Source organism: Saccopteryx leptura, chromosome 5, assembly GCF_036850995.1.
Source record: "Saccopteryx leptura isolate mSacLep1 chromosome 5, mSacLep1_pri_phased_curated, whole genome shotgun sequence".
In the NCBI taxonomy this organism is placed as follows: domain Eukaryota; kingdom Metazoa; phylum Chordata; class Mammalia; order Chiroptera; family Emballonuridae; genus Saccopteryx; species Saccopteryx leptura.
In genome coordinates, this window is record NC_089507.1 from 201,264,449 (window position 1) to 201,289,758 (window position 25,310).

Here is a 25,310-nt window from a genome sequence, read left to right on the forward strand (position 1 = left end):
CTTGGGAAAGTAATCTGGTGGGGGAATTTTACACTAAGGTATGAATGGTTGCTATAATTAAGCCATATATAATAAGGTGGGGGGGACGAGAGGAGGCCAGGCCTTGACACTATCCCAGTCTGCCCTGATTGATAGGCATGGCTGCTCTCACCCCCTTCCTGCCAATCCACAGTCAGGCCTCCCTTGCCCCATGTCGTCAGGCAGGTACCCTCCTGCCAATGTCCTTACCAGCTGGGGAATCCCCTGTTGGGACAGCTGGGACCTGTGGATGGGAAAATTCAGCAGCAGCAGCCCTTGATTTTCAAGGAGAGGCGGCTGGAGAGAGAGGACACAGCCGAGGCCCTCCCACAGTCCTGTGCTGGTGGAGCGCAGACCTTGGGGACCTCAGAGAGCGTGTCAGGAGAAACGGGCTAGCATGTGTGAGCACGCAGAACAGCTTGACCTTGGCGAGTGCGTGTTTGTCATCATCCCCGGCCATCAAGCACCACTGGGCACCGGAGAAAAGGCTAGCTTACACCGCTGTCCCACGGAGGTGCGGGCTCGAGCCCTGCCGGCCCCCAGAGCTTGCATCGGCAGTGGCCACGTACCCGGGCCTCCAACACCAGGCAGAAAGACTGCCATCCTCACGTGAGGGCTGGGCCAGCGGCTTGCACGTGCCCGTCTGGAATCTTGCGTGGCATGCCAGGGGCTGTTTAATATTTACTGAGTCCTCCCAGAGCTGGTGAGACATCCGCCCCAGAGGCTGCTCCCGGCCCGGGCAGCTGTGACAGCAGTCCAGACATGCAGCCTGCTTTCGCCACCCCGAGGCTGTGCACGCATCGCCTTCCCCTGCTGGGCCGGCCCTCGGAGCGGCCGCCACACCTGCGCTGTTGAAGCTCACACAGGAGCACTGGGCTCAGAGCCTCCCCGGGAGCGGGCGCGTCCAGGCGCAGCCGCAGCGGCCAGGGTGAGGAGGTCTCCGGGGAGATGCAAGGGGGGGTCTGGCCGAGGGTGCACACCTGCCAGGACTGTGGGCCCCTGGGAGCGGGCAGCTGAGCGTGCCTGCCCACTGCACCTGCCGGCCTGCCCCCCTGCCGGGGACCCAGGCCTGTCTGACACCCGCCTCTCTGGAGGCTGCAGCCCTGCCCGTCTCTGCTGGCCCGTTGATGGCAACTTTGCAGAGGGTCTGTTCTGAGAGGTGGGCGATGTGGCCTCAGGGAGGGGGTGGGGGGAGGGAGTGCACCCCCTTTTTGGCCTTTGGAAAGTGTCTCTTGCCATAGAAAAATGCATAACAGCAACAGCAGGTACAGGGTGAGCACTAATGAGGTAGCAGGCTCTGTGACCAGTGCTCTGAGCATGTACCTTGAATCAAACATCACCTGATTGGAGGAGCCTTCCCTGTTCACTGTCCTGCCTGTATTTTTTTTCCTTGGCATTGAGCACTCCCTAATATAGGATTTTTAAAAATTATCTTACTTAACTTGGACACAAACTCTTTGCCAGGCACTGCTCGAAGCCCTTTACATTTTTGTAACTCTCACAGCAACACTGCCTCTGGTTCCCATTTTATAGATGAGGAAACTGAGGCACAGAGAGGTTCAGTAACTTACCCAAGTTCACACAGCTTGTACATTGCGGAGCTGGGTAGGGACGCCGACGTCTGGCTCCGGAGCCCACCCTTGTTACCGCTTCCCACGGTCTCCCCCTGCCAGCTCACGGCTCCCAGGCGGTGGCATTTCGTCTGTTTTGGTCACTATTGTACCCCCCCATCCCCTAAAACGGTGTCTGTTGCACAGTAGGTGCTTGTTTAAATATTTGTTGAATGAATGACTATCTCATAACGGTGGGACAAGCGCTCTGATTATCCCCCTTTGACAGATGGGGAAACTGAGGTGCTAGTTATATACCCGTGACCTCCGGGGCTGGGATTTGAACATGGGCAGCTGACCTGAGCTTGGTGAAACCTCTGCAGGGCTGGGGTGGGATTCCAGCTCCCTCCCTGCTGCCGCGTCCTCTGAGACCAGTTCTCCGCGTGTCCTACCAGGGCCTGGGGTCTCTATTTCCGGTTTATACTGTGGCTGTGCGGCCGTGGAGGGGAGCCATGGGCCTTGGGGCTCCGTCCGTGTCAGCAGGGGTTGCCGGCCAGGACAACTCTTCTCTGCTGGGTCAACAGCAGGTGTCCGCGTGTGTGTGTGTGGAATGTGCAGCATCTGGCTGGCCGGAAACACAGCCAGCTGCTTGTGGAATCCCTGGGGGACCAGGCACGGTGGGGGCCTGGGGGCCCTTCTCGTAGGCCTGGCAAAGGCGCAGGAGCTGTGTTCCACTTGCCCTCGCCTGGCTCTCCAGACCGTAATCCCCCCTCTCTCCTTGTGAACTGTGAGCCCTCCAGAGGGGGGTGCTGGCCACCTGGCTTTCCTCATGGCGCCTGACCCAGGGAAAGCCCTGCTCTGGGAGTGTTTGAATGAACGAACTAGTCCTGTGCCTAGGGAGTGAAGGCTCCTAGGGGGACGTGGAGCTGGGCTTCTAGCAGCAGGATGTCTCCCGAGTGAAGCAGAAACGGTGAGTCCCTAACTCTGTGCTCCTCGAAGTGTCGCCCCAGGACCAGCAGCGTCACCAGCTCTGGGAAACACGTGAAAACGCACGTTCTCAGGCTCCACCCCGGACTGTTGGGTCTGAAGCTCTGCTGGGGTGTGGGGGGCGCAGTCAGCAACCCGAGTCTAAGTCCTCCAGGTGGTTCTGAGCGTCACCAGCACTGGGAAACACGTGAAAACGCACGTTCTCAGGCTCCACCCCGGACTGTTGGGTCTGAAGCTCTGCTGGGGTGTGGGGGGCGCAGTCAGCAACCCGAGTCTAAGTCCTCCAGGTGGTTCTGAGGGCCCCGGAACCGGCACCCCGCTCCTGGCTGCAGGGTTCAGATCCCCTGCTGAGGGTCTGCGTACATTTGGGTCTGGGTATGGCTCTGCCACCTACATGACCCTGGGCAAGTCACTTATTTGAGCCTCAGTTTGCCTACCTTGCAATGGGATTTAAATGAACACCTGCTTCCTAGGTGGACGTGAAAGTTGTTATCTGTACAGGTGAAGCTGTTTTGGCAAAGAACCGCTCCCCCAAATACAGGGGGCGGTTCATGAAATAAGATAGGCATTCCCCTCCCCTCTGCCTTGTCACAGTGTGCAGCTAATGGGTGGTGTGCTCCACAGCTGACCCTCCTCCCTTGTGGCTCAGCCATGCCTGTGGGAGCCCTCGTCACAGGGCCCTTAGTGCACCCGAGGAAGACGAGGAGGAAGGGGAGAAGTCGGAGAGAAAGGCCAGCCACTCCCTTTTAAGACAGTGACCGTGGCCAGATAGCTCGGTTGGTTAGAGCATCGTTCCAAAGCACAGAGGTTGCCTGTTTGATTCCCGGTCAGGGCACATATGTTCCTGGCTTTCTTTCTCCTTCCTCTCTCGCTGAAAACAATAAATAAAACTTTAAAAGAAAAAAACAAAAAAACCCCTCAAGTGACCCAGAAGTTAGTGTTAAGCATCATTTCCACCCTTGTCTTCTATGAGAAGGCAGTCATGAAGCCACACCCAGTATAGTGGCATTTGGGAAACAATATCTTTAGAGCGATAAGATGGATGGACTTAAACACGTCTGGTGGCAGCATCAGCAAGCCCTGGGCCTGAGGCTAGAGGACAAGGCAGAGGATCATAAGGTGCTAGAAGGGGCTTAGCTGCCAGTGACAGCAGCTCCGTGCTGTAATGAGGGCACCCTGACTCTACTGCTATCATCAATCCTGAAATGCCCATCTATCCCCAAAGGGCTGAGAGACACAGCTGTCACTGCTGGGAGACAGCAGTTCTTAGCATCACCCAGTCTGCACTTCCAGCTCCAATAGGCTTAAGCAAAAACGAGAACCAAATGGCTTATATATCTGAAAGTCTGTGGACAGGTCTAACTTCAGGCAGCGCTGAATCCAGGAACTGTCCAATGGATTTGGTCTGCTTCCATTGCTTGTCTCTGTGCTGGCTCCATTCTTCCTACATGATGGCAAAAGAGGAGGCCGGAAGTTCCAGGTGTGTGTCTCCCAGATTAGCTTGCTGGCAGGGAAAACTCTTTTCCCTCCTGTAAATTTGGAACCAAATTCCTGACAGAGTTACTAGCCAGACTTGATTCCCATTCCTCTCCCTGAGCCAGGGAAGTGGAATATATTGAGAAACCCAGGCCTAGGCCATGGGTTGGCCTCAGAATCCCTATATATGCATGTGTGTGTGCACGAGTGTGTTAATTTGTCAGGCTACCTCCCTCCAAACCACATGTATAAAGATCAGGGTTGGGGACGTTCACCAGACAATCAAGTTACTATTAACAGAGGGAGGTAGATGGATGATGGGCAGGCAAAGCCAATAGGTGCCCACCCCATGGTTGTATCACAGGACTATGATTTGGCCTCTCATGTTGCTTTGCCTGCATTGACAAGGCATGCTGAACAGACAGCACTGGCATTTGGGCTGCTTGATTGTATTTCTCATATTGGCTAATTTCTCATAGTATTAGTAGTAGTAGTAGTAGTCTTTCAATCCTAAAATCTAAAGCTTCATTTTACAGATGAGGAAATTTAGGCCCAGAGAGTCTTAGCAACTTTCCAGAGATTACGCATCTTGGTGGTGACAGGGTGGGACTCAGCTCGGCCACTATTCCCAAAATGCTTGCCCCTGGGAAAGACTTTGTCCAGATCCCTGCCCTGACCCCTCCCCTTGCCCCCCGCCCATCTCTTTTCACAGAAAGTCCATCCAAAGGAACTCGGTGAGGTCTCGAATACCTGCAAAATCCTCCAAGATGTACGGCACACTGCGGAAGGGGTCTGTTTGCCCGGACTCCAACACGCAGCAAGTGAAGAAGGTCTTTGAAGCGCTGAAAAGAGGCCTCAAGTAAGGATGGGTTGTTTGTGCCTTTAAAAAGTGAACTCTTCCCCTGGCTGGTTGGCTCAGCAGTAGAGTGTCAGCCCAGAATGTGGAAGTCTTGGGTTCGATTCCTGGCCAGGGCACACAGGAGAAGTGCCCATCTGCTTCTCTACCCTTCCCCCTCTCCTTCCTCTCCATCTCTCTCTTCCCCTCCCACAGCCAAGGCTCCACTGGAGCAAAGTTGGCCCGGGGCACTGAGGATGGCTCAATGACCTCCACCTCAGGTGCTAGAATGGCTCCGTTTGCAATGGAGCAACGCCCCAGATGGGCAGAGCATCGCCCCCTAGTGGGCATGCCAGGTGGATCCTGGTTGGGCACATGCAGGAATCCATCTCTCTGCCTCCTTGCTTCTCACTTCAGAAAAATACAAAAAAAAAACAAAACAAAACCAAAAACAAAAAGTAAACTCTTCGGCTTTGCTTGCTTGCTCCTCTCTGCCTCTCCCAGGGGATCACAGTTAGGTCTTGTCTGTAAAAGGCCACAGAGGGAACTCCTGGTTATTCATTTAGATGGGAAGTGACTTATCCAGGACCCCACGGCCAGAAAGCAGGAAGTGGGACTCCAGGGCCAACACCACCCAGGAGGCATCCCTTGCCCTCCTCCCACAATGTACCCAGTGCGGGTGCAGCGTTGGGCCTGGGTGGTGAGCCTGGAGGGTGGATGCCTGTCTCCAAGGTGCTCACCTCCCAGGACAGCTTCTGGCGATTCCTGCAGGACCGCCTGTTTGAGACTTGTCTGGGCTCAACAGCATCCCGTTTTCCTGAGAAGCCCAGTCTCTGAGTGAGCAAAGGCTGGTAGATAGTGGTATGAGTGGGACCAGAGAGGGTGAGTCACTTTCCTGGGGTGACCCAGAAAATCTAGGATGGATCACCACTCCGGCCCCAAGTTCAAACCTCAGGTTTCCTGCCCGAACTTCTTTGGCCAGAAAACACAACATGAGACGTTCTGTCCTGGCCCACAGCATTTTCTCTGCTTTCCAGAATGGGTCTTCCAGGCTCCTCTCTGGTTGTTGGCCCTGGGCATCCAGACAGCAGGACGACCTGCCCTTGTCCATGAGGGCGGCGTGCTCTCACTGACCTCCCCTGGGGCCGGGGTAAAGATATTAGCCTCTGGAGACCACTGCCTGGTTTCAAACCTGGTTCAGCCTTTTCCCTGGGGTGTGACCCTGTGCCAGGTTACTTGCAATCTTTGAGGGTCAGTTTGCCTCTCTCTAAGATGGGTTTAATAAGAGTAGAATCTGTGGCCTGACCTGTGGTGGCGCAGTGGATAAAGCGTCAACCTGGAACGCTGAGGTTGCCGGTTCAAAACCCTGGGCTTACCTGGTCAAGGCACATATGGGAGTTGATGCTTCCTGCTCCTCCCCCCTTCTCTCTCTCTCTCTCTCCTCTCTATAATGATTAAATAAAATCTTTAAAAAAAAAAAAAGTAACTAAGTTACTAAAAAAAAAAAAAAAAGAGTAGAATCTGTCTGTTGGGTTGCTTGGGGAATTATCAGAGCTATCCCCCGTTTTTCACAATGCCAGGCACGTGGCCCACAGCGTGTGGGATCTGGAGCCCAGCAGATGGGGCCAGGCTTCCGGGTGGGTGGGAGGTGCTGCCCTCTGCCCTCCGAGCCTGCTGGGAACCTCAGCTGCTCTCCACGTGGTGGCTGTGGCTGCCTGCTTCCGGGACACTGGGCATCGACCTGCTTCTTTTTTCTCTTCCTGTTCCTTTTCCAACCCCTTCTCCTCGTCCTCCTCACAGGGAGCACCTGTGTGTCCAGCAGGCCGAGCTGGACTACCTGTCCGGACGCCACAAGGACACCCACAGGAATTCCAGACTGGTGAGAGCCCTCCCCGCCCCTTCCCACCGGGGGGCAGCCCTGGCCGGGGGTTCAGAGATGGACCCCGCCACACTCCCCTGTCTGCACCGTGGGTGCGAGTCTCTGGAACTCAGAGGCCTCAGGAACGGACTTGCTTTATGTTGGGATGAGTTTAACCGCAGAGACTGTTGGGAAGCTCCTCCCTGTTCCAACATGGTGCAGAGTTCACACATCTAAGGACCCACCTTCATTCTCTCTCTGGTTCTAGAAGTAACTGTAAGGCAGGTGGTGTACAGAGGTGTGTGTTGTAGAGGGCCCCGTTTTATGGGCCTTGGTCATCTGGGTGCCTGCTGTCAGGGTGACTCCTGTGATGCCAAGAAGTTGGGTCAGGCATTGAACCTAGGTTGTGGCACAGGGGCCCCGATGCTGTCCTTGATCTGCCCTGTGTGTCCCCCATCATGCGGCAGCTCTGCCATTTTCCGGCCACCTTGAGGGCAGTGGCTTTGAGACTGCCCTGGGGCCTGTCTAACCCAAGGCTCATCTGCTCTGGGCTTTTGCTATTCCCTTCCTCCTCAGCAGAGCCAGATTTAGAAACACACACACACACACACACACACACACACACACACACACACACTCTCTCTCTCTCTCTCTCTCTCTCTCAAGACAAAAAACTAACAAAGATTAGTATCCCAGTTAAATCTGATTTTCAGATAAACAACAAATAATTTTTCACTGTAAGGATGTCCTGTGCAATCTTGGGGACATACTTATACTAAAAAAAAAAAAAAGTATTCACTGTTCATTGGAGCTGTAAATGCCACTGGGTGTCCTGTGTTGTACTGCTCATTGCCTGCACTCACTGCCCAGGACCTCCACCCTCCTGGGGAGGAGGCTTTCTTTCCGGTTTGGGGAAGTCCCCGCCCACTCTTCTCCACCCCTCCCTTCTTTCCTTAATGGGATTAGAAACAAAAGCCAGGAGGCCTCCTTGCCTGTGGGCTCCTCCAAACAGCCAGTTTATTCCCAACATCCCTCCTCCCAGGTGCCAAGCAGAGAGCAGGGGTTGGAAAAATGGGAGGGGCTAGTGAATCTCTCTACCAAACAGCCCCTGGCCCCCTCTGTATCCTGGCTCCAGCCCAGAAGTCCTTGGGGGTCTGCAGGGCGGAGACACAGGGCCTGCAGGCTCTCAGTGTGCCGGCTACTTCAGGGCGGCCACGCAGATGGAGGAAGGAGGCATTCCCAGATCCTGCCCTGGTTCTGGCCCTGCCCAGCAACCAGGGCCCCTGCCTCACAGGGGTGCAGAGGGTCTCACATCCCCCAGGCTCTCTGCCCCAGTTCTAGAGAAAGTTCTAAGGTAGATGAGTGTACAGAGGTCTCTACACGGTAGCTGTCCCCCTTTCATAGATGGGCACGCTGAGGCCACATGGCAGGATGATGGATGTGGGTCCTGCCTCCCTGGACGCTGCTGATCTTGGTTACCAGGAAGTGGTGTGCAGTTACGTTCCTTTCCAAAGACTTGGGAACTTTCCTAGTTCTTCTTACGTGGTGCTTCAATTTCATGATCCCACACGCACAGTTTCATGTCAGTCCATACATGGGAACACACAGAATCTGGGTGGGGGTTAATCTGCCGTTCCTTTTTGCTTGACACCCTCCCGCATTGTGTCTTTCCCACCCTGTTGAATCCTCACGTTCACCTTCCCTGGTTTTCTCTCTGGTCACGTAGTCATACAGACACACATACGAGAGCGCAGGGAGGGCTCTGGTCAGTAGCTGTCTTACAGAAGTGAAGTCGGAGCTTACATACCCTTCTCCCCAGTAGACTCCAACCTTGTGGAGACTCTCCGGGCTCAGATATGGCGATTCTAGTCTGCGTGGCCAAACGAGGGCCTCTTTCGGAAAGGCGGTTTGTCCACCCATGGCCACACCCATCACTACGTATTGTCTGTGGCTGATCTCACGCTGCCATGGCACATGGCAGAGACCACACGGCCTGCAAAGCCTAAAGTGTTTACTATCTAGCCCTTCCTGCAAAGATTTGCCCACCTCAACAATATATTCTTTTTATCGGTGATATGCCGGCCCCTGGCAAGGGTGGACCAGTCTGGGTTAGCCGTTTCCTATGATCTGAACTCCTGGGTGGTGCCGGCCACCTTTCCCCACTCCCAATTCTCCTGGTCACGGCTGAAGTCACCCCTGAAACAATCAAATCGCAATGGTCCCCATTTTGCTGAGTGCTGACGATGTCTTGAACTCTTCATAGCAACCCTGTGGAGTAGGTGCTATGGCTGTCCTGTTTCACGTGAGGAAATAGAGGCTCAGAGAGATTGAGTAACTTGCCTAGGACACACAGCTGGGAAACAGAGCCAGGCTTAGAACTGCCTCACTCAAAGCACACGTGTTTAAACCCTCTTCTTCCTCTGCCTGAACCACGGGCCTCAGAGGATGGAGTGGCTGCTGCCTTTCCGTCCTGTGAGCTCAGGTGCCCCTGGGGTGTAGCCTTACGGATCTTGGGGGACAATCTGGAGCCCTGATGCCGTCTCCCTCCTCCCTTCCCTCCCCCCACAGGCTTTCTATTACGACCTGGATAAGGTGAGTGGAACCCTCTGTCTGCATGTGGTGAACGAGGTGGGCCAGGCTGGACTTGGCTGGAGGAGAGCAATGTCTCTGTCCCCTGCTCCAGCCTCTGGCTGTCCTCTAGGAGAAATACCTGGGGCCCTGCCCTTGTACAGATGGGCAGACTGAGGTCCAGCAATGCAGCTTCCTCAAGGGTGGTGAGGGGCTGTCCTGGCTTGGAGCCCAGTTGTCTGTGTTGGGGCCCATGGGAGGGTGGCAGGGGCCAGTGGGGGGTCCAGGCTACTTGTAAAGCATCTTCTCTTTTCCCGGGAGAAGCAAACACGCTCTGTGGAAAGGCACGTCCGGAAGATGGAGTTTCACATCAGCAAGGTCAGCCTGGTTCCTGGGGTGTCTCAGGGTGGGGCCAGGGTCATCTCTGGCCCCGCTGGGCCTGTGCTGGATAGCAGGAGCCAGGAGGCCCCTCTGAGCGAGGGGGAGGGCTCTCTGGGTGCTGAGCAGCTGGGGAAGCAGGAACTTCAGGGCCTGAGCCCAGAAAGATGTCCTGCTCAATATCAGAGGGCCAGGAAGGGTGAGACCGAGCACCCGTTATAGAGATGAGAGAGTGGAAGCCCAGAGAGGGACAGGAATTGCCCAAGGTCACACAGCAAGTCCTTTAAGGTCTGAAGTCAGCAACTTTTTCTATGATCTTGCTTTACTCCCCAAGGAGCCCAGTGGGTAGGCAGGATGTCAGAAATCCACCTCCCGTTACTGTGGAAAGTCAGGCAGTGGCGGGGGGGGGGGCTGCAGTTGCCTATCCAGTTCCCTGTTTTCATTGCGCACTGTGTACCAGCTGCTGCCGGAGCTGGGGGTGCGGAGCGGATGAGACGTGGTTCCGGCCCCCATGGGCTCACTTTCCGTGGGGGCCAGGGACCACTGTCAGGGGCTGGGTGGGGACATCAGCTGAGGGGCGGCCTCTCCTAGAGTGACAGGCAGGTCTGGGTCCCTGCTCTCCACCCCGGCTTGGGCAGCAGCCACCGTCCGGTGCCCCTGGTAGGTGGACGAACTCTATGAGGGCTACTGCATCCAGTGCCGCCTGCGAGATGGCGCCTCCAACATGCAGCGGGCCTTCTCCAGGTGCCCGCCCAGCCGTGCCTCCCGGGAGAGCCTGCAGGAGCTGGGCCGCAGCCTGCAGGAGTGCACCGAGGTGGGCTGGCTCTGAGGGTCCCGGTGGGCAGTGGGAGGCCTGGCCCAGCCTTGGGGGGGGAGTGCCCTGGGCCCTGAGGAAGCTCTGCCCACCAGCCTCTGCCTGGCAGGGTCTGTGCGTGTCCCCCTGCCCCACGTGACCCAGCCTGGGGGCCGGCGCTGAGCCATCCTGTGTGCGGCTTTGCAGGACATGTGGCTCATAGAGGGGGCCCTGGAGGTCCACCTGGGCGAGTTCCATGTCAGGATGAAAGGTAACAGGGCTGAGAGGGGGTGGGCAGCGGCCCATTGGGGTGGGGGGTCAGGCCTTCTGGAGGACCCTGGGACTTCTGCTGAGGGTGGATGTGGGTCAGGAGTTTGTACTCCTGTGACATGTGACTTCAGACAGGTCCCGCCCTCTCTCTGAGTTGGATCTGAGGGCCCAGGCCTATCCATTGTCCATCATAAGGGCTTATCCCTGAGTTTAAAGATTCCCAGACTCAGGTCAGGGGGGCGATCCCTCTTTGAGGGCCTGTGACCCATGGGGCAGGGGCAGAGGACAGAGAGATCAGCCCATATCTGTGTTCCAGGCTTGGTGGGCTATGCACGCCTCTGTCCAGGAGACCAATATGAGGTATGGCCATCCTCTGGGGTCAGTCCTCAGGGCTCCCCACCAGGTCTTTGGGGGCCCCAGGGTCCCAGCTGGCAGGGAGGGCCCCCATGCAGGTGGCAAGGGGGGGTACCCACCTGGGGCAGCTGACCTGTCATCCTTGTTGGACCTTGCCCACAGGTGCTCATGCGCATGGGCCGCCAGCGCTGGAGGCTGAAGGGCCGGATCGAGTCTGATGACAGCCAGACCTGGGATGAGGAGGAGAAGGCCTTCATCCCCACCCTGCACGAGAACTTCGAGATCAAGGTGGGTGGGGCCTAGGGCCAGGGCCAGGGCTTCCAGCGGCTCGGCAAGGACAACACCCACAACTCCCTACCCCAGGTGACAGAGCTGCGTGGTCTGAGCTCGCTGGCGGTGGGCACAGTGACGTGCGACATCACCGACTTCTTCACGACCCGGCCGCAGGTCATCGTGGTGGATATCACAGAGCTGGGCACCATCAAGCTGCAGCTGGAGGTGCTGTGGAAGTGAGTAGGGGCCAGCCTCCTTCCATGCCCTGTGGCCCCTCCCCAGGGAAGCCCCAAAGTTCCACCTGGAAGTATACCACACAGAGCGCGAGCCTGATGGGTCTCGCTAGCTCCCCCTGGTGGCCTGACTATAACATAGCGTCCACTTGTGGGCATTTCTGCCTGCAGGGCCCGAGTCACAGTCACAGGACTGTGTCCCAGACACCTCCAGCCAGGCCTTTGTGCAAATGAGAGAGAGAGCGGGTTTCTGGGAGGCAGGGAGGGTTTATCCAGACCTACCTGCTCTGTGACTAGAATTGGCAAGACCGTGGGCCCCACCCAGCCTTACCTGTAACAGGGACTGACACAGGGGTCCTTCTAAAATGGTGCCCCTTACAGATGAGAAATCTGAGAGGGGTGGTGACATGGTTTGCCCAGGAAATGGTAGCACTGTCTACTGCTGGTCTGCTGAGCTTCTCCAAGGCACCTCTAAAGAGGGGTGGCATTCACATGTGTGGTCGCCCATCACTGCCCTGGCCACCTGGCTAAGGGCCCTCAGGGTGGTGGCTGTCTGAGAGACGGTTCCAAAAAGGTTGAGGATGTGATCTCGAGTCCCTGGGCTTTGCCTGTGGTCCGGGGCAAGGCCCTGCCACTCCCAAGGCCTCCATTCCCTCTCCAGTCCCCTGGGTCGTGGACATGTTTAAATGTCCTCCCAGCCATCAGTGACACCCCAGCCTTCTGTTCTCTCCCCCAGCCCGTTTGATACCGAGAGCTTCTTGGTGTCACCCAGCCCCACAGTCAAGTTCTCTATGGGCAGCAGGAAGGGCTCCTTATACAACTGGACGCCCCCGAGCACCCCCAGCTTCCGGGAGAGGTACTACCTGGTGAGTGGCCGGGCCGCTGTGGTCATGCTGTGGTGGGTGGTGTTGGGCGACTCCCCAACCGCCAGCATTGGGACTGGGCTGAGCAGCCTGGCACCTCTCTGTGCAGCACACTTTGGGCTCAGCCTCCCTTGCTTTGGGTTATCCTGTGTGCTTTCTGTACTTTTTCTTCCTCGATGCTGGTCCCTCTAATCCGGGGGGGTGCTCTAGGCTTGATTGAGTCTCCTGGATGCCTGGAATAAGGTGTTTTGGATGGTCCTATCACCCAGGCCATGAACTTGGCCTCCAATTTATTTGTTTTAAACTTAAACTGAGTATGTTTCCAGTAGGTAATATCTTGACATAGTGTATAGTAAAACATCTCCTTCCTGTGACCTCCCGGGATCTAGGTCCCCTCTTTTGTGCTGTTGTCAACTTCTTCCATATCCTTCCAGAGATACTCTATGCCACCTGGGAGCAAATGCATCTTTCCCCCCATCTTTTAATCCGTAACAGCCTTTCTAGCCTAATGATGCATTTGGACACTGGCGGTGTGAGGGATAAATGAGGCAGGACTTGAAGGCCCTCAGACCAGCCCATGTAAACACCTAATGCTTAATGTAATGATGAGCTGCAGTTTCTATACCGTGAGCACTTCTTGAGTATCGTATGTCAGGTCCTTCATTCACTTATCACTTCGCTCATTCAAAACTATGTATGTGCCAGGCTCTTCTCCAGGCTGGGTGAGGACTGTGCCCTCAGGGAGCAGTGCCTGCCCGCCCGAGGGTGGAAGGGCCATGGGGAAATAAAGCAGAACATTCTTTGGCAGGGAGCTCAGTCAGTGCAAAGGCCCTGAGGTGGGAATGTGTGAATGAACCTGGAGGGTGTGAGAAACAGCAGGGGGTCCCTGGGGCTTGGAAAGCGCGGGTTAGAGGGGTGGTGATGGATAAGAGCAGAGAGGCTACAGGCTGCTGTCAGCACCTCCGAGTCAACTTGGTGGGCCTCAGCCATCCAGAGAAAGTGGGCAGGCAGAGCCAGTGTCTGTGGTAGGGGTCATGGGGACCCTCTGGGACCCTTGCTGTGGTCCCTGGCTTAGCCAGTAAGGTTGGTCCTGTGTTCCCCTCTGCAGTCTGTCCTGCAGCAGCCAGCTCCGAGGGCCACCTCCATCCTCAGCTACCTGTCCGACAGCGACCTTCAGGGCCCTGGCCTGTGCAGCCAGAGTCAGGAGCTGCCTGAAATGGACTCCTTCAGCTCTGAGGATCCCAGAGACACTGAGACCAGCACATCAGCATCCACCTCGGACGTGGGCTTCCTGCCCTTGGCCATGGGCCCCAACGCCTCCATCGAAGAGGAAGCCCAGGAGGAACCCCCGCCCCTGGGCCTCCTGCCAGCGATGGCCCACCTGGCAGGAGGCTCATTTGTGGAGCGGCCTGGCTGGAGGGACTTGGGAGTAGAAAGCCCCAGCCTGCCACAGGGCTCCCCACTCCACAACCATACAATGCTGGGCAGCCTGAAGGACCAGGACAGAGAAACTGGGGATGGAGTGGATGAACCTGGGGTGAACCCTGAGAGGTCCCTGCAGGAGGTCCTGGACTTACTGCGGAGCACCGACCCCTCCCAGCCCCGGCTCCGGGAGCTGGAGTACCAGGTCCTCAGCTTCAGGGACCGGCTGAAGGTACGTCCACTCTGCTGGTGTGACGACTGGGAGTGGGCTCTGGGGGCAGCCAGCCTGGGCCACATCCCGGTCTCACCTCTGCATCACCTGGGTGGGCAATGTCTCCTCTCTGGGCCTCAGATTGCTCATCTGTCAAATGGGGATAACAAGAGCCCCATCGGGCAGGAAGGAAGATTAGGAGAAAGTCAGGGCTCAGAGTGGATAGCCTGCTCCATATGCCGCCGGAACCCAGCCCCAGCTTGCATCTTCTGACTCAGCATTAAAACCCCAAACCTGAGCCGTCCTCACTGTCAGAGCCGGCGCTGTGGAAGGGCCCCAGCAGCCACACCCCGATGGTGAAACTTCTCCTCGACAGGGCCCACACCACACTCTGTTCTCCTGTGGCTCTCAGAGGTGCTGCCCTGGGCAGATTATTCTACTCTTTTTTGGTTTATATAATTTTTTTTTTGGGGGGGGGCAAAGATAGAGTCTGAGAGAGGGACAGATAGGGACAGACGGACAGGAACGGAGAGAGATGAGAAGCATTAATCATCAGTTTTTCATTGCGTCACCTTAGTTCATTGATTGCTTTCTCATATGTGCCCTGACCGTGGGCCTTCAGCAGACCGAGTAACCACTTGCTCAAGCCAGCGACCTTAGGTCCAAGCTGGTGAGCCTTGCTCAAGCCTGATGAGCCCGCGCTCAAGCTGGCGACCTCGGGGTCTCGAACCTGGGTCCTCTGCATCCCAGTCCGACGCTCTATCCACCTTGCCACCGCCTAGTCAGCCTATGCTTGTCCTTTTTGCAGTCTATTTAGTGCTACGTTTTCCACATTTTTTGTGCCCTTTTTTTAGGGGGGGGGGGCGATTATGCTGTTTTAAATGGTCCCCAGCGCACGCTAGTATCCTAAGAGCAACACAGCGGTGATGAGCCTCACAGAGAAAATACTCAGGTTAGGCATGAGTTACGGGCTGTCGGCTTGGACTCATTGTTAAGGAATAAATACATAGGAAGTACAGTGTCTTTAAACAGAAACACACATAAAACAAGGTTATATAATGGCCACTGGTGAAAATGTTGTGACCAGAGGCTTGTACCTTCTATTTTTCGAGAAGGGGCCATGGCTCCAGTTTCACAAAGCCAGTAGTGACTCTATAAACCACCGCAGATGATGAGAATTGCCTGTGTGTATGCGCGCGCGTGCGCATACAAGCACGCATGCACACGCACACGCACACGAAAAGATATATAGGCATACATTTTTTTCCATCAGGAAAGGAAATCTCTGCAGCTAGCTTATTATTCTCTTGTTGCTCACGGTTTTCTGTCGTTGGGCTCACCTTTCGGGACAGGCTGGGATCTCCACTAGTGGATTTCTAGATGCTGAGGGAGGCGCCTGCGGAGGCTCTGAGGCCCCGGGGGCAGCATGCGCGGCGGCTCCCAGCGCTCTCCGCCCCCAAGGCAGGGCTGCTTTCCACCGCCCCTCCTCCCGCGTCTCCCTGGGAGAAGAGACACCTGGAATCCGCAGGCTAGCCTGGCATCTTTGAGCCCCCTGAAAAGGTGTTTGGCCTGACTCATACCATATTTTAAAAATAAATTAAAATTAGTTGTCAATATTTAAAAACAGGGAGGCTTCCTACAAAAATCTAGGTTTCCAGCTTTTCTTAGAAAACTGAACAATCTGGTGACATTGGCTCCAGGTTCCCAAGTGGCAGGTGGCAGCTGCAGCAGCAGCTTGTCCTCTTGTGGGAGGGCACCTGCTCTGCTTTCCATGGTCCCCCCACGACCACTCACCCACTCCTGTCACTTGTCCTGACCCTAATGGGTGTCTGCGACCAGGTGAGATTTTTCAGATTTGTCTCTCTTGAGATTTGCACCACATACATTGTCACATGCCATTCAGGAGGGTCCTTGGGGAGTGGCGCACCCCCGTGCCCATCACCCGCTTGGAGGATGCTGTTGGGCGGGGGTGTAGCGGGGTGAGGGGGCCGGCTGCTCTCAGGCCTTGCTCGCCCACAGCCCCGCGGAGGCCGCCGGGAGCACAGGTCTGCCGAGAGCCTGATGGAATGCATCCTGGAGAGCTTCGCCTTCCTCAATGCCGACTTCGCCCCCCACGAGCTGTCCCTCTTTGGGGACCCCCCGGACCCCCGGTGAGTGCACCCACCAGCACTGACTAGATGACTAGCCTTAGCTTCATGCTTCCTATCGGCCTCCTGGCCGTGTCTCCCACTGCCCACTTGGTATTTACTTATTGTGCCCCCACCTCGCATCCCCACTGCCTGGCACGGAGCAGGTCCCCAGTAGCCAGAGTGAATGAAATCAGCTCAGCCTGGCCCTGAGCTTTCTTCTCCGAGCAACAGATTTTAAAAAATCTTTAAAATGATGATGAAAGACACAGCAGAGCCTCTGCCCTTGACCTGACGCACAGCAGTAATTGTGGTTCCTGGCCCCTCTACATAGCTGTCCACCCTCACCTACAACCCGCCTTGACCTCCCCGATCAGAGCTCTCCAGGGAGCGAGGGTCCCCTCTACCCTAAGCAGAATGGTCACTTGGTTCTCCATTCAACTCAGAAATGACAGGACCCTGCCTCCGCCGCCATCACTGAGAGAGTCACCCAGGGAGCTCACAGCTGGCACCCCCGAGCTGGACGTGCTGCTCACGGTCCACCTCCAAGTCTGCAAGGCTCTGCTGCAGGTGGCCGAGGGGCCTGGGGAAGGGAGGGGAGGGGGGAGAGGGCGGGGCTCCCGGCCAGGGGGTCTGGGCTGGGTTTGGAGTTCTTGCAGAGGGCTGATCTTGAAGGTGGGGGGCATGGTGCAGGGATGAGAACCAATGAGACTGAGGAGGTCCCCCTGTGGAAGGCTCAGGCCAGGCCCACGAGAAGAGTCATGTGGCTCTTACACAGCCCCGGCCCTGAGACAAAGGCAGTGGCTGTGACTCCTTCGGTTACAGAAGCCAGAACTCCAATCCGAACTGGCTCAGTGGAAGAAAACATGTTTTGGTCACAGAATTGACAAGGCCAGAGGTGGGGCTTCAGGCCCAGCTAGATCCAGGGTTTCAGATGTCATCATGACCGGACCTCTTCCTCTCTCAGCTCTTTCCTGCAGAGGTTGGCCTCACTTTCAGGCAGGCTGGTCCCTTCTGGTGGCAAAGGCAGCCCCTGGAAGCTCCAGCCTATGTCCTACTGTCTCAGCCACCATGGTGAAGGGGGAGTCCCCAGGCGACGGAGCTACCACGGGGATAAAAAGGGTGGGCACGGGGCAGGTGGGGGCCAGGGTCATGACGGCTGACATCAGAGGGCGTGTCTGTGCTAACTTGGGGCGCTGTGGGCTGCTTCCCAGAAACTGGCCTCTCCTCATCTGTCGAGGATGGTGCAGGAAAGCCTTCTGGAAGAGGCTGCGCAGCAAAAGCAGGTTCTGGAAACCCTGTCTATGCTTGATTTTGAGAAGGCCAGCAAGGCGACATCCATTGAAGAGAGTAAGTAACTGCCAAGCGCCACGGGCTGCTTGTGGGAACGGCACGGAGTGACGGGCTTCGAGCGCGGGGGAGTCTCGTCTCCCCGGACGTCCCAAGTTAACCGGGGCCCAGGGTGTCTCAGGCTGGACTGGGCTCACAGACACACTGTAGGGGCAGGAAGGGAGGCCCTAGCCGTGGAGGGAGCAGCACCCGCTCTGTGGTCAGCTGTGTGACTCTGGGCACAAGAGCCCCGAGCCTCAGCCTCCCCACCTGGATAATGGGCCGGCCACTGGGGAAGGTCCAATGAAGGGATCCTCGGGACACACACCGGGCACACAGCATGAGCTCAAAAAAATGTAGCTGGGACCCCAGTTCCGCCTCCACCCCCTGGGGTCTCCCCTTGTCCAAAAGAAGAGGCTGGTGACAGTCAGCTGCTTGTTCTGTGTCACACTCGAGTGTGGGAAAGGACACTGCATATTGCTCCTGAGGTCCCTGACCGTGAGTCCTCGTGGAGGGAAACCTTTGGGCCCCTGTGCTTGCTCTTCCCGCCGCAGCCGGGTGTCTGAGGCTGGGCTTTCAGTCATTCCGCAGGCCGCATGGAGGAAGGGCTGCCTGAAGCTGTGGAGGGGGTGCACGGAGCCCGGCGGGGTCCTGGCCTGTCCTGCCGCGACGCTGCTGAACCAGCTCAAGAAAACCTTCCTGCACAGAGTCCGGGGGAAGTACCCGGGACAGCTGGAAATAGGTAGTGCCCCACCCTCCTCCCCAACAGGAGGCGCTGTGCCGAGTCCCCGTGCCTTCAGTAGTGTCACAGCAGGCCTCATCGTAGCCCTAGCTCCATCCCTGAGTGTCTTTATGGCATCAAACGGAGGTCGTTTCCCAGGGTGACCACAAGTCACCTCCTTTTCCTGGGGAGACGAAGGAGTCGTCTGTGAAACTGCAAACGATAGTGGGTTGTTGCATTTTTCTGGGGACAGATTCCATAGCTCCCACCAGAACCCGCCAAGGGTTAAGCAAGAACCTTCATGGGAAGGCAAGCAGGCCTTTATCTGCCCCATGAAAGTGTCCTGACATGTCTTCAGAATGCAGAGCATTTCTGTTAAATATCTGAGAGGTGACAGCGGAACTCTGGGTAGTGTCTCTGGAATGAAGCAGCTCTAACCAGCACCTGGGCCGCTCAGTGGCCTGCATATTCCCAGGCCCTGGCCCTGGCCACATGGACATTCCCTCAAGACCGCCCCAGTGCCCCGCTGGACCATGCTCCTTCTCCTGGGCACAGTGGGCACAGGGAGACACCCGCCTGCATGCTGTTAGAAAGCTTTTACCTGACCCGGCCACGCTGGGTAAGGAGCTCCAGGGGGCGAGGTCTCCGTCTCTCCTCACGGCTTTGTCCTGTGTCATCAGTGTGCCGCAGGCTCCTGGAGCAGGTGACCAGCTGTGGCGGGCTGCTCCCCCCTGGAGCCAGCCCCTCCGAGCAACAGACTGTCACCTGGTTCCAGTTTCACAGCTACCTGCAGAGGCAAAGTGTCTCAGACCTGGAGAAGCACTTCGCTCAGCTCACCAAGGAAGGTAGGGGACTGGGGAGGGTGACAGGTGGCCTCAAAGCCACATGTAACAAAGGAACTTCCATCTTTGGAAGTCCCGGCTCTTGGAAGCCAGTTTTTCAGAACTGTGTCTTTCCCCTCCAGCTGTTCTGCTGAAAACCCCAATGTAATTAGATTCCACACTCAGCCCATGTTAGATGAAATTAGCTCTAGGGGAAGAAGGCTTTACTCAGCCCAGAGCAGAGGTCAGAGCTGGCCAGTGTCCTTGAAGTATGGGCTGGGGTTGTATTAGTCTTCAGGCGAATTTGATCCCTTGCTAGAAAGCCTTCCTAGAGACTCCAGGAGGCCCCTCTGTAGTCAGTCCAGACTGGGGCTTGGTGAACCCATGAGCGTGCTCTGGGAGTTGCTTCTCCATGGCTAATGGCAGGGGCTACACTCACCTGCAGCTGCAATCAGAGATGGACCCTGGGCCCACTTCTTCTGTCCCTTCCAGTAACCCTTGTCGAGGAGCTGCAGTGCAAGGGGCAGGCCAAGACGGTCAGGAAGCTGCAGGGGAAGCGGCTGGGCCAGCTGCAGCCCCTGCCCCAGACGCTCAGGGCCTGGGCGCTGCTCCTGCTGGACGCGACTCCGAGGGTGTGCAGGGCGGCCAGTGCTTCCCTGGCCAGCGCGGCCAAGAACAAGAGCTTTCGGGAGAAGGTACGGTCTGAGGAGGGGAGGTGGCGGCCTCCCGGCCACAGGTGTGGGGAGATGGAAGCAGGCAGGCTTTCTTTCTCAGAAAAATAAAGTTGTGTGTGACCGTGGGCTGCATTCACTGCAAGATATTTGGATTTAGGGATGCTCCAAACATGAACGCTGCTCCCCGCACACCACCACCACCGGCAGCACCAGCCCTGGGGAGGGATCTAGGCTGGGTGGCCAGGCCGTCACATATGGTTCCGAGTCACCCACAGAGCCACATGGCACACACTTACCTCCCCCACCTCAGTGTTTCTAAAGCAACATTATATGCTCTCTTAGAAGATGTCACTTGCATGTAGTTTGTTAGAATTCCAATGGTAATACTCATTTACTTGCAATTTATACACGTGGCTGGTTGTTCCTTATGTTCAGTCCATTTCAAAACCAAGAAATTGGACCCCTCTGCCTTTTAGGTTCCTGGATCTGTGACTATTCTTCATTTAAGGTACAGCCCCCAAGGTAGGGGAAGGGCACTATTAGGGCTCACTGAAGGCCAGGCACATCTCCATGTGCTTACAACTATTTTGAGAAGGAAGTGCCAGCTTTATTTTCCAGAGGAAGTGACTTGGCCATGGTCATATGACCAGTGTGTGGGCAGAACTGTCTGGAAGGGGGTGATGAAGAGATGCTTCTCCTTCCGGCCCGAGGAGCAGCGTGCTAGGGTAGCTCCATCATGTGTACAGTTGTCCTGGCTGGATATCCAACTGGACATCCGATTGCTCTGATTTAGCATTTTCTCTGGATAGCAGTTTCAGAACATTCTGTAAACATTATTAGACAAAAAGCGCTTTTTTCATCTGATGACCACCAGCCCAGGGACCAGTGTTTTAGCGATAAGCTCAATACTCTAGTAGACAGCTCAGGACTGCACCTGACCCAAAGATGAATGGATCATGGGCACCCCCCGCCCCTTCATTCACAGCAGCCTTATTTCCCAGGCTGTGCTTTTCTACACCAACGCCCTGACCGAGGATGATGCAAAACTCCAGCAAGCTGCATGCATGGCACTGAAACATCTCAGGGTGAGTTCAACCCTGTCCTCACTGGTGATGGGGGAAGCCTGCTTGCGGTTACTGTTAAAGTTAGTTCATTTCAACATTTTTCTACCAGGACCAAAACAAAAAAAAATAAAATAAAATAAAAATAAAGAAAAAAAAATCACTGCTAGCTAAAGAGCTAGGTTAGAGGAGCAGCCAGTCGTTGGCCCCACTAGCAGAGTCCTCTCCATAGCGAGCATTTGCTCTGGTTCCGGGTAAACAAGCAGATGGTTCCAGGGACTTAATTCTGAACTCTTTGATGGTATGTTTTAATATCCTCAATTAAAAATTTTCTAAAAGCTTGTTGTAGGGAAAAAAATGTGAAACATAAAAATGTCAATGATCTGTTATCCTACTACTAGTGATGTTTTGGCATATTTCTTGTTTGAGAGTGTGTGTGAACATTGAAAACAGGTAATATTAGCCTGACCAGGCAGTGGCGCAGTAGATAGAGCGTTGGACTGGGATGCCGAGGACCCAGGTTCAAGACCCCGAGGTCGCCAGCTTGAGCGCGGGCTCATCTGGTTTGAGCAAAGCTCACCAGTTTGGACCCAAGGTTGCTGGCTCGAGCAAGGGGTCAGTCAGTCTGCTGTAGCCCCTCCCCCCGTCAAAACACATATGAGAAATCAATTAATGAACAACTAAGGAGCTGCAACGAATTGATGTTTTTCATCTCCCTTCCTGTCCTGTCTGTCCCTCTCTCTGACTCTGTCTCTGCCACAAAAATAAAGAAAACAGGTAATATTAAATATAGTTTTAAAACAGTGAGCAAAGTAAGTTTTTGTTAGGCTGGTAGTCTTTGGAATTTTTTTTATGAAGGGTCTATCAAAGGTATACAGTGGTACCTTTGAGATACGAACAGACCAACATATGAATTTTTTTTAAGATATAAGCTGCAACTTGGTCCGTATTTTTGTTCGCGATCCGAGCGAAATTCCAAGATATGAGTCGTGATTCGGGAAGCTGCCGCTAGTTGGCGCATTGGCGCATGGGTCCAGTATCGGCAGTTTGATAACTAGTTGACTGACTTACGAGCTCGGTTACAGAACGAATTAAACTCGTACCTCAAGGTACTGTAACCGAGCTCGTAAGTCAGTCAACTCATATATCAAACAAATTTCTCCCATTTAAAATAACTGAAATAGATTTAATCCGTTCCAGCCCTGTGAGACATCCCCAAACCATCCTAAATTATGAAAAAAGACGTTTTTAATTAAGAAACATACATGTATACTTTACCAATGCATAACAAAATATATGAAATAAAAGAAAATAGTGTTATTTAGTACTGTATTCTTACCTTGGAGACAGACGAGTGCGACTACAGTAAATGGCGGAGGAGGAGGGAGGGAGGGAGGAAGGGATGCAGGCACTGTAGACACGTACATAAACTAAAACTGCATTTTCTTAACTAAACTAAAACTGCATTTTATTTACTTTAAACAAAACTAAAATTGCACTTTCTTTACTTAAAATGAAACCACAAAAACTAGAGGCAGCTTCCCGAATCACAACTCGTATCTCGGAATTTTGCTCGTATCTCGAACAAAAATACGGACCGAGTCGCAGCTTGTAATCTTAAAAAAATCGTATGTTGGTCTGCTCGTATCTCGAGGTAACACTCTATTCTCATTTTCAAGACGGGCCTTTTAATCGTCCATCTATGCTGTGGCCTGCTTGCTGGCAGGTGTCAGGACTGAAAAGATGAGACACTTGCAATGGTCTTTCTGATGAACCTAAGGCCATGTAGGCAACTAGAACCTTCAGAGAAAGGTTTCAGACCCCAGGGACTATTCTAGGGCGGGTCCTGCAGGGATTATATATACAAGTGGATTCTACCTGCTAAAGTGTCTCCTCCTAATGAACCCTCTTTCCTCCAAGCAGGGCATTGAAAGCATTGATCAGATTGCCGGCCTGTGCCAATCTGACCTGGAGGCCGTGCGAGCGGCAGCCCGAGAAGCCACACTGTCATTTGGTAAAGTATAGCATCTGGCATCCTGTGCAGTGCAGTGGGGTTCCCGGGTCCTTAGCGAGGTTGTGCTAGAGCAGCCACAGCCAGCTCTCGAAATATGCAAATTAGTACAAGGATGGGCACTGTTAGCAACCCATTTAACTGCCTTTGGTCAAAGCAGGTGTTTTTCATGGTCGAGGTGGCAAGAAACGCTTTATTTCCTTCTTAAACTTCAGTTTATGTTTCTTGGGAATGAATGCGGATGCAAGGGACACAATTCACGTCCAGTTGACTGTCCTGGATGTAGAGGCAAGGCATGAGCCAGCCAGTTAGGAGCTCCCGAAGTGCTCCCGGCCCTCCCCTATACAGCAGCGCCTGAGACCCAGGCGTCCAGAATCGCTAAGGCCATCTTGACCTGCCAGAGTAGGAAACACAGGCAGGGGACAATCCCATGACAAATGACCTTAATATTGCAGGAGAGAAAGGTCGCTTCGCTTTTGAGAAGATGGACAAACTTTGCTCAGACCAAAGAGAAGAAGCCCTTTGCCAGGAGGCAGATGTTGAAATCACAATATTTTAAAAAGCCTCGACCGAAGAGCTGAAATCTGGCATCTCTGTTTTTGCTGCTGCCCAGGCTCAGCACAGGGACCAAGCTGTGGATGAAGCCACACTGGGAACGCCCCTTAAGTGTAAACCGGCCAGAGCCGCTCCGAGTCTCTCGGTTGGTTACAAAGCTCGAGGGCACAAGTGGGACCTCTGTACAGGAGGGACAGGAGGTGATATATGGCACTTCAAAGGCCAAACCACTTCAACCAAACTATCACCTTTTGGCTTTGGGAATCTGTCTCCTCTGGGATGCAGAGCCAGCCACACCATGAAGGAATCGAGGCCTGGGATAAAAGGCTCCAAGATGAATGTGAACTTGTCCCCTCGCAGGTCAGCTGGCTCAGCACTTCTCGTTCGACAAAGGCTGGGATGGAGGCCAGCAGGCCTGTGAGCTTGCTAAGGAAAGAGTGCAGATTGAGTCACTTCCTCTGCCGGAGCTGTCACCTGGGTGACCTGGGGAAGGTGGGAAGGCACAGAGCCAGGGTGTGTATGATTCAGCTCTTAACCCGAGCTGTGGCTCAAATGCCTGGTGGCAGCCTGCTGTCCAGGGACCTTATTTTCAGTGTTCAACAGCACAAAGGCAAGTGGAAGTCTCGAGTGTCATGTCAGTAAAAGCCTTCACTTTGACCTCACTAATCGAAATCACATCTAACTTCTGAAGCAGGTCAATTTAGGGCCCATTATATAAATTGCTTCAGAAGTCACAGGCCGGTGTGAAGATTTTGCTGAAGAGCATGTTGCTTTAATGAAAGAAAATTAGTTTCTTATTTAAGCTAAGACTTGAACATGCCCTGAGCGGTTTGTGTTAACAATGTCCAGATAACCTGGGGTATGAATATGGCTGTCAGCAATGGCATTAGAGAACTCTGTAACTTAAAACATTTACATTTCCTGTATATAGTTTGTGCTTTTCGATTTAATGTAGTATTTATTTGCCTTGTTTATATGTTCAACTTTATGAAACTTCAATTAAAAAAGATTTTTATTGGTATTTCACTTTACCTGAAAAAAGTCAAGAGTACTGTAGTTGTTTTCCTAAACACCCTGCTGAGGGGAGAAGTCGCCCCTCCTGTCCCTTGGCGTGCTCCCTCCAGTGTGACACTGTGAAGTGAGCTTCCCGCAGCAGCAGCAGCAACAGGCGTAGGAAGGGCGGCGTGCCCCTAGGACTTGCCGCCTGTGCTCAAGGGCTCCCCCAGCAGGCGTAGGAAGGGCGGCGTCCCCTAGGACTTGCCACCTGTGCTCAAGGGCTCCCCCAGCAGGCGTAGGAAGGGCGGCGTCCCCTAGGACTTGCTACCTGTGCTCAAGGGCTCCCTCAGCCGGTGTAGGAAGGGCGGCGTCCCCTAGGACTTGCTGCCCGTGCTCAAGGGCTCCCGGGGGCCCTCCCCTATCCAGACACCACTGAGCCTTGGCCCTTCTGGCCTTCGCTTCCATCTGATTTCTGTTCCAGAGTCACACAGTTATCTTGCCCCCACACCGGCATTTCACCTCTTCATAAAAACTTAGATGCCATTTTTTGTATGTGAAACAAAGACTGAAGTGACAATGGGCGGGACGACACCATTCTGGCCCCCACAGTCCTCTATGGGTACGGCGTGGTCACATGACCATGATGTTTGTTTCCCAGTTCTGCAGATCCTGCCAGGAGGCCAAAGCATAAACAGTTCCCTCAGCAGCCAGCTCTGACACAGTCAGAAGACCTTGAAGGATGTAAGGGAATTCTTTGTACTCTGAAACATTTTGCAAGTCTGAAATTATTTCAAAACAGAATGCCAAAAACTCACTTTGGGGGAGATTTACTTTTGTATAAAATGGAAGACTGCATGGATCTTGTGTATCTCACTATTTCTGTCAATTCTACACCAAGTGTGGCCGGCTGAGGTACTGAGATGCAGT

At 54.6% G+C, this 25,310-nt stretch overlaps 1 protein-coding gene across 4 annotated transcripts in view; it reads left to right on the forward strand.

The window, feature by feature from the left end:
* Nucleotides 1–24,517, forward strand: part of RIPOR3 (RIPOR family member 3) — a 70,864-nt gene extending 46,347 nt beyond the window's left edge. For 3 of the 4 annotated variants that reach the window (XM_066387506.1, XM_066387505.1, XM_066387508.1), the window contains exons 3-22: nucleotides 4,744–4,890; nucleotides 6,667–6,745; nucleotides 9,293–9,316; nucleotides 9,617–9,670; nucleotides 10,335–10,484; nucleotides 10,671–10,734; nucleotides 11,050–11,093; nucleotides 11,250–11,375; nucleotides 11,451–11,596; nucleotides 12,330–12,459; nucleotides 13,565–14,110; nucleotides 16,109–16,239; nucleotides 16,662–16,785; nucleotides 17,430–17,565; nucleotides 18,125–18,286; nucleotides 18,946–19,110; nucleotides 19,579–19,781; nucleotides 20,762–20,845; nucleotides 22,745–22,835; nucleotides 23,288–24,516. In XM_066387506.1, coding sequence (XP_066243603.1) covers nucleotides 4,744–4,890; nucleotides 6,667–6,745; nucleotides 9,293–9,316; nucleotides 9,617–9,670; nucleotides 10,335–10,484; nucleotides 10,671–10,734; nucleotides 11,050–11,093; nucleotides 11,250–11,375; nucleotides 11,451–11,596; nucleotides 12,330–12,459; nucleotides 13,565–14,110; nucleotides 16,109–16,239; nucleotides 16,662–16,785; nucleotides 17,430–17,565; nucleotides 18,125–18,286; nucleotides 18,946–19,110; nucleotides 19,579–19,781; nucleotides 20,762–20,845; nucleotides 22,745–22,835; nucleotides 23,288–23,391 — 2,710 coding nt within the window. In that variant the 3' untranslated portion in view covers nucleotides 23,392–24,516. Of the gene's footprint in view, nucleotides 1–4,743; nucleotides 4,891–6,666; nucleotides 6,746–9,292; nucleotides 9,317–9,616; nucleotides 9,671–10,334; nucleotides 10,485–10,670; nucleotides 10,735–11,049; nucleotides 11,094–11,249; nucleotides 11,376–11,450; nucleotides 11,597–12,329; nucleotides 12,460–13,564; nucleotides 14,111–16,108; nucleotides 16,240–16,661; nucleotides 16,786–17,429; nucleotides 17,566–18,124; nucleotides 18,287–18,945; nucleotides 19,111–19,578; nucleotides 19,782–20,761; nucleotides 20,846–22,744; nucleotides 22,836–23,287 lie in introns of all 4 variants that reach the window. The other variant, XM_066387509.1, reaches the window with a different exon arrangement.
* The last annotated feature ends 793 nt before the right edge of the window (nucleotides 24,518–25,310 follow it).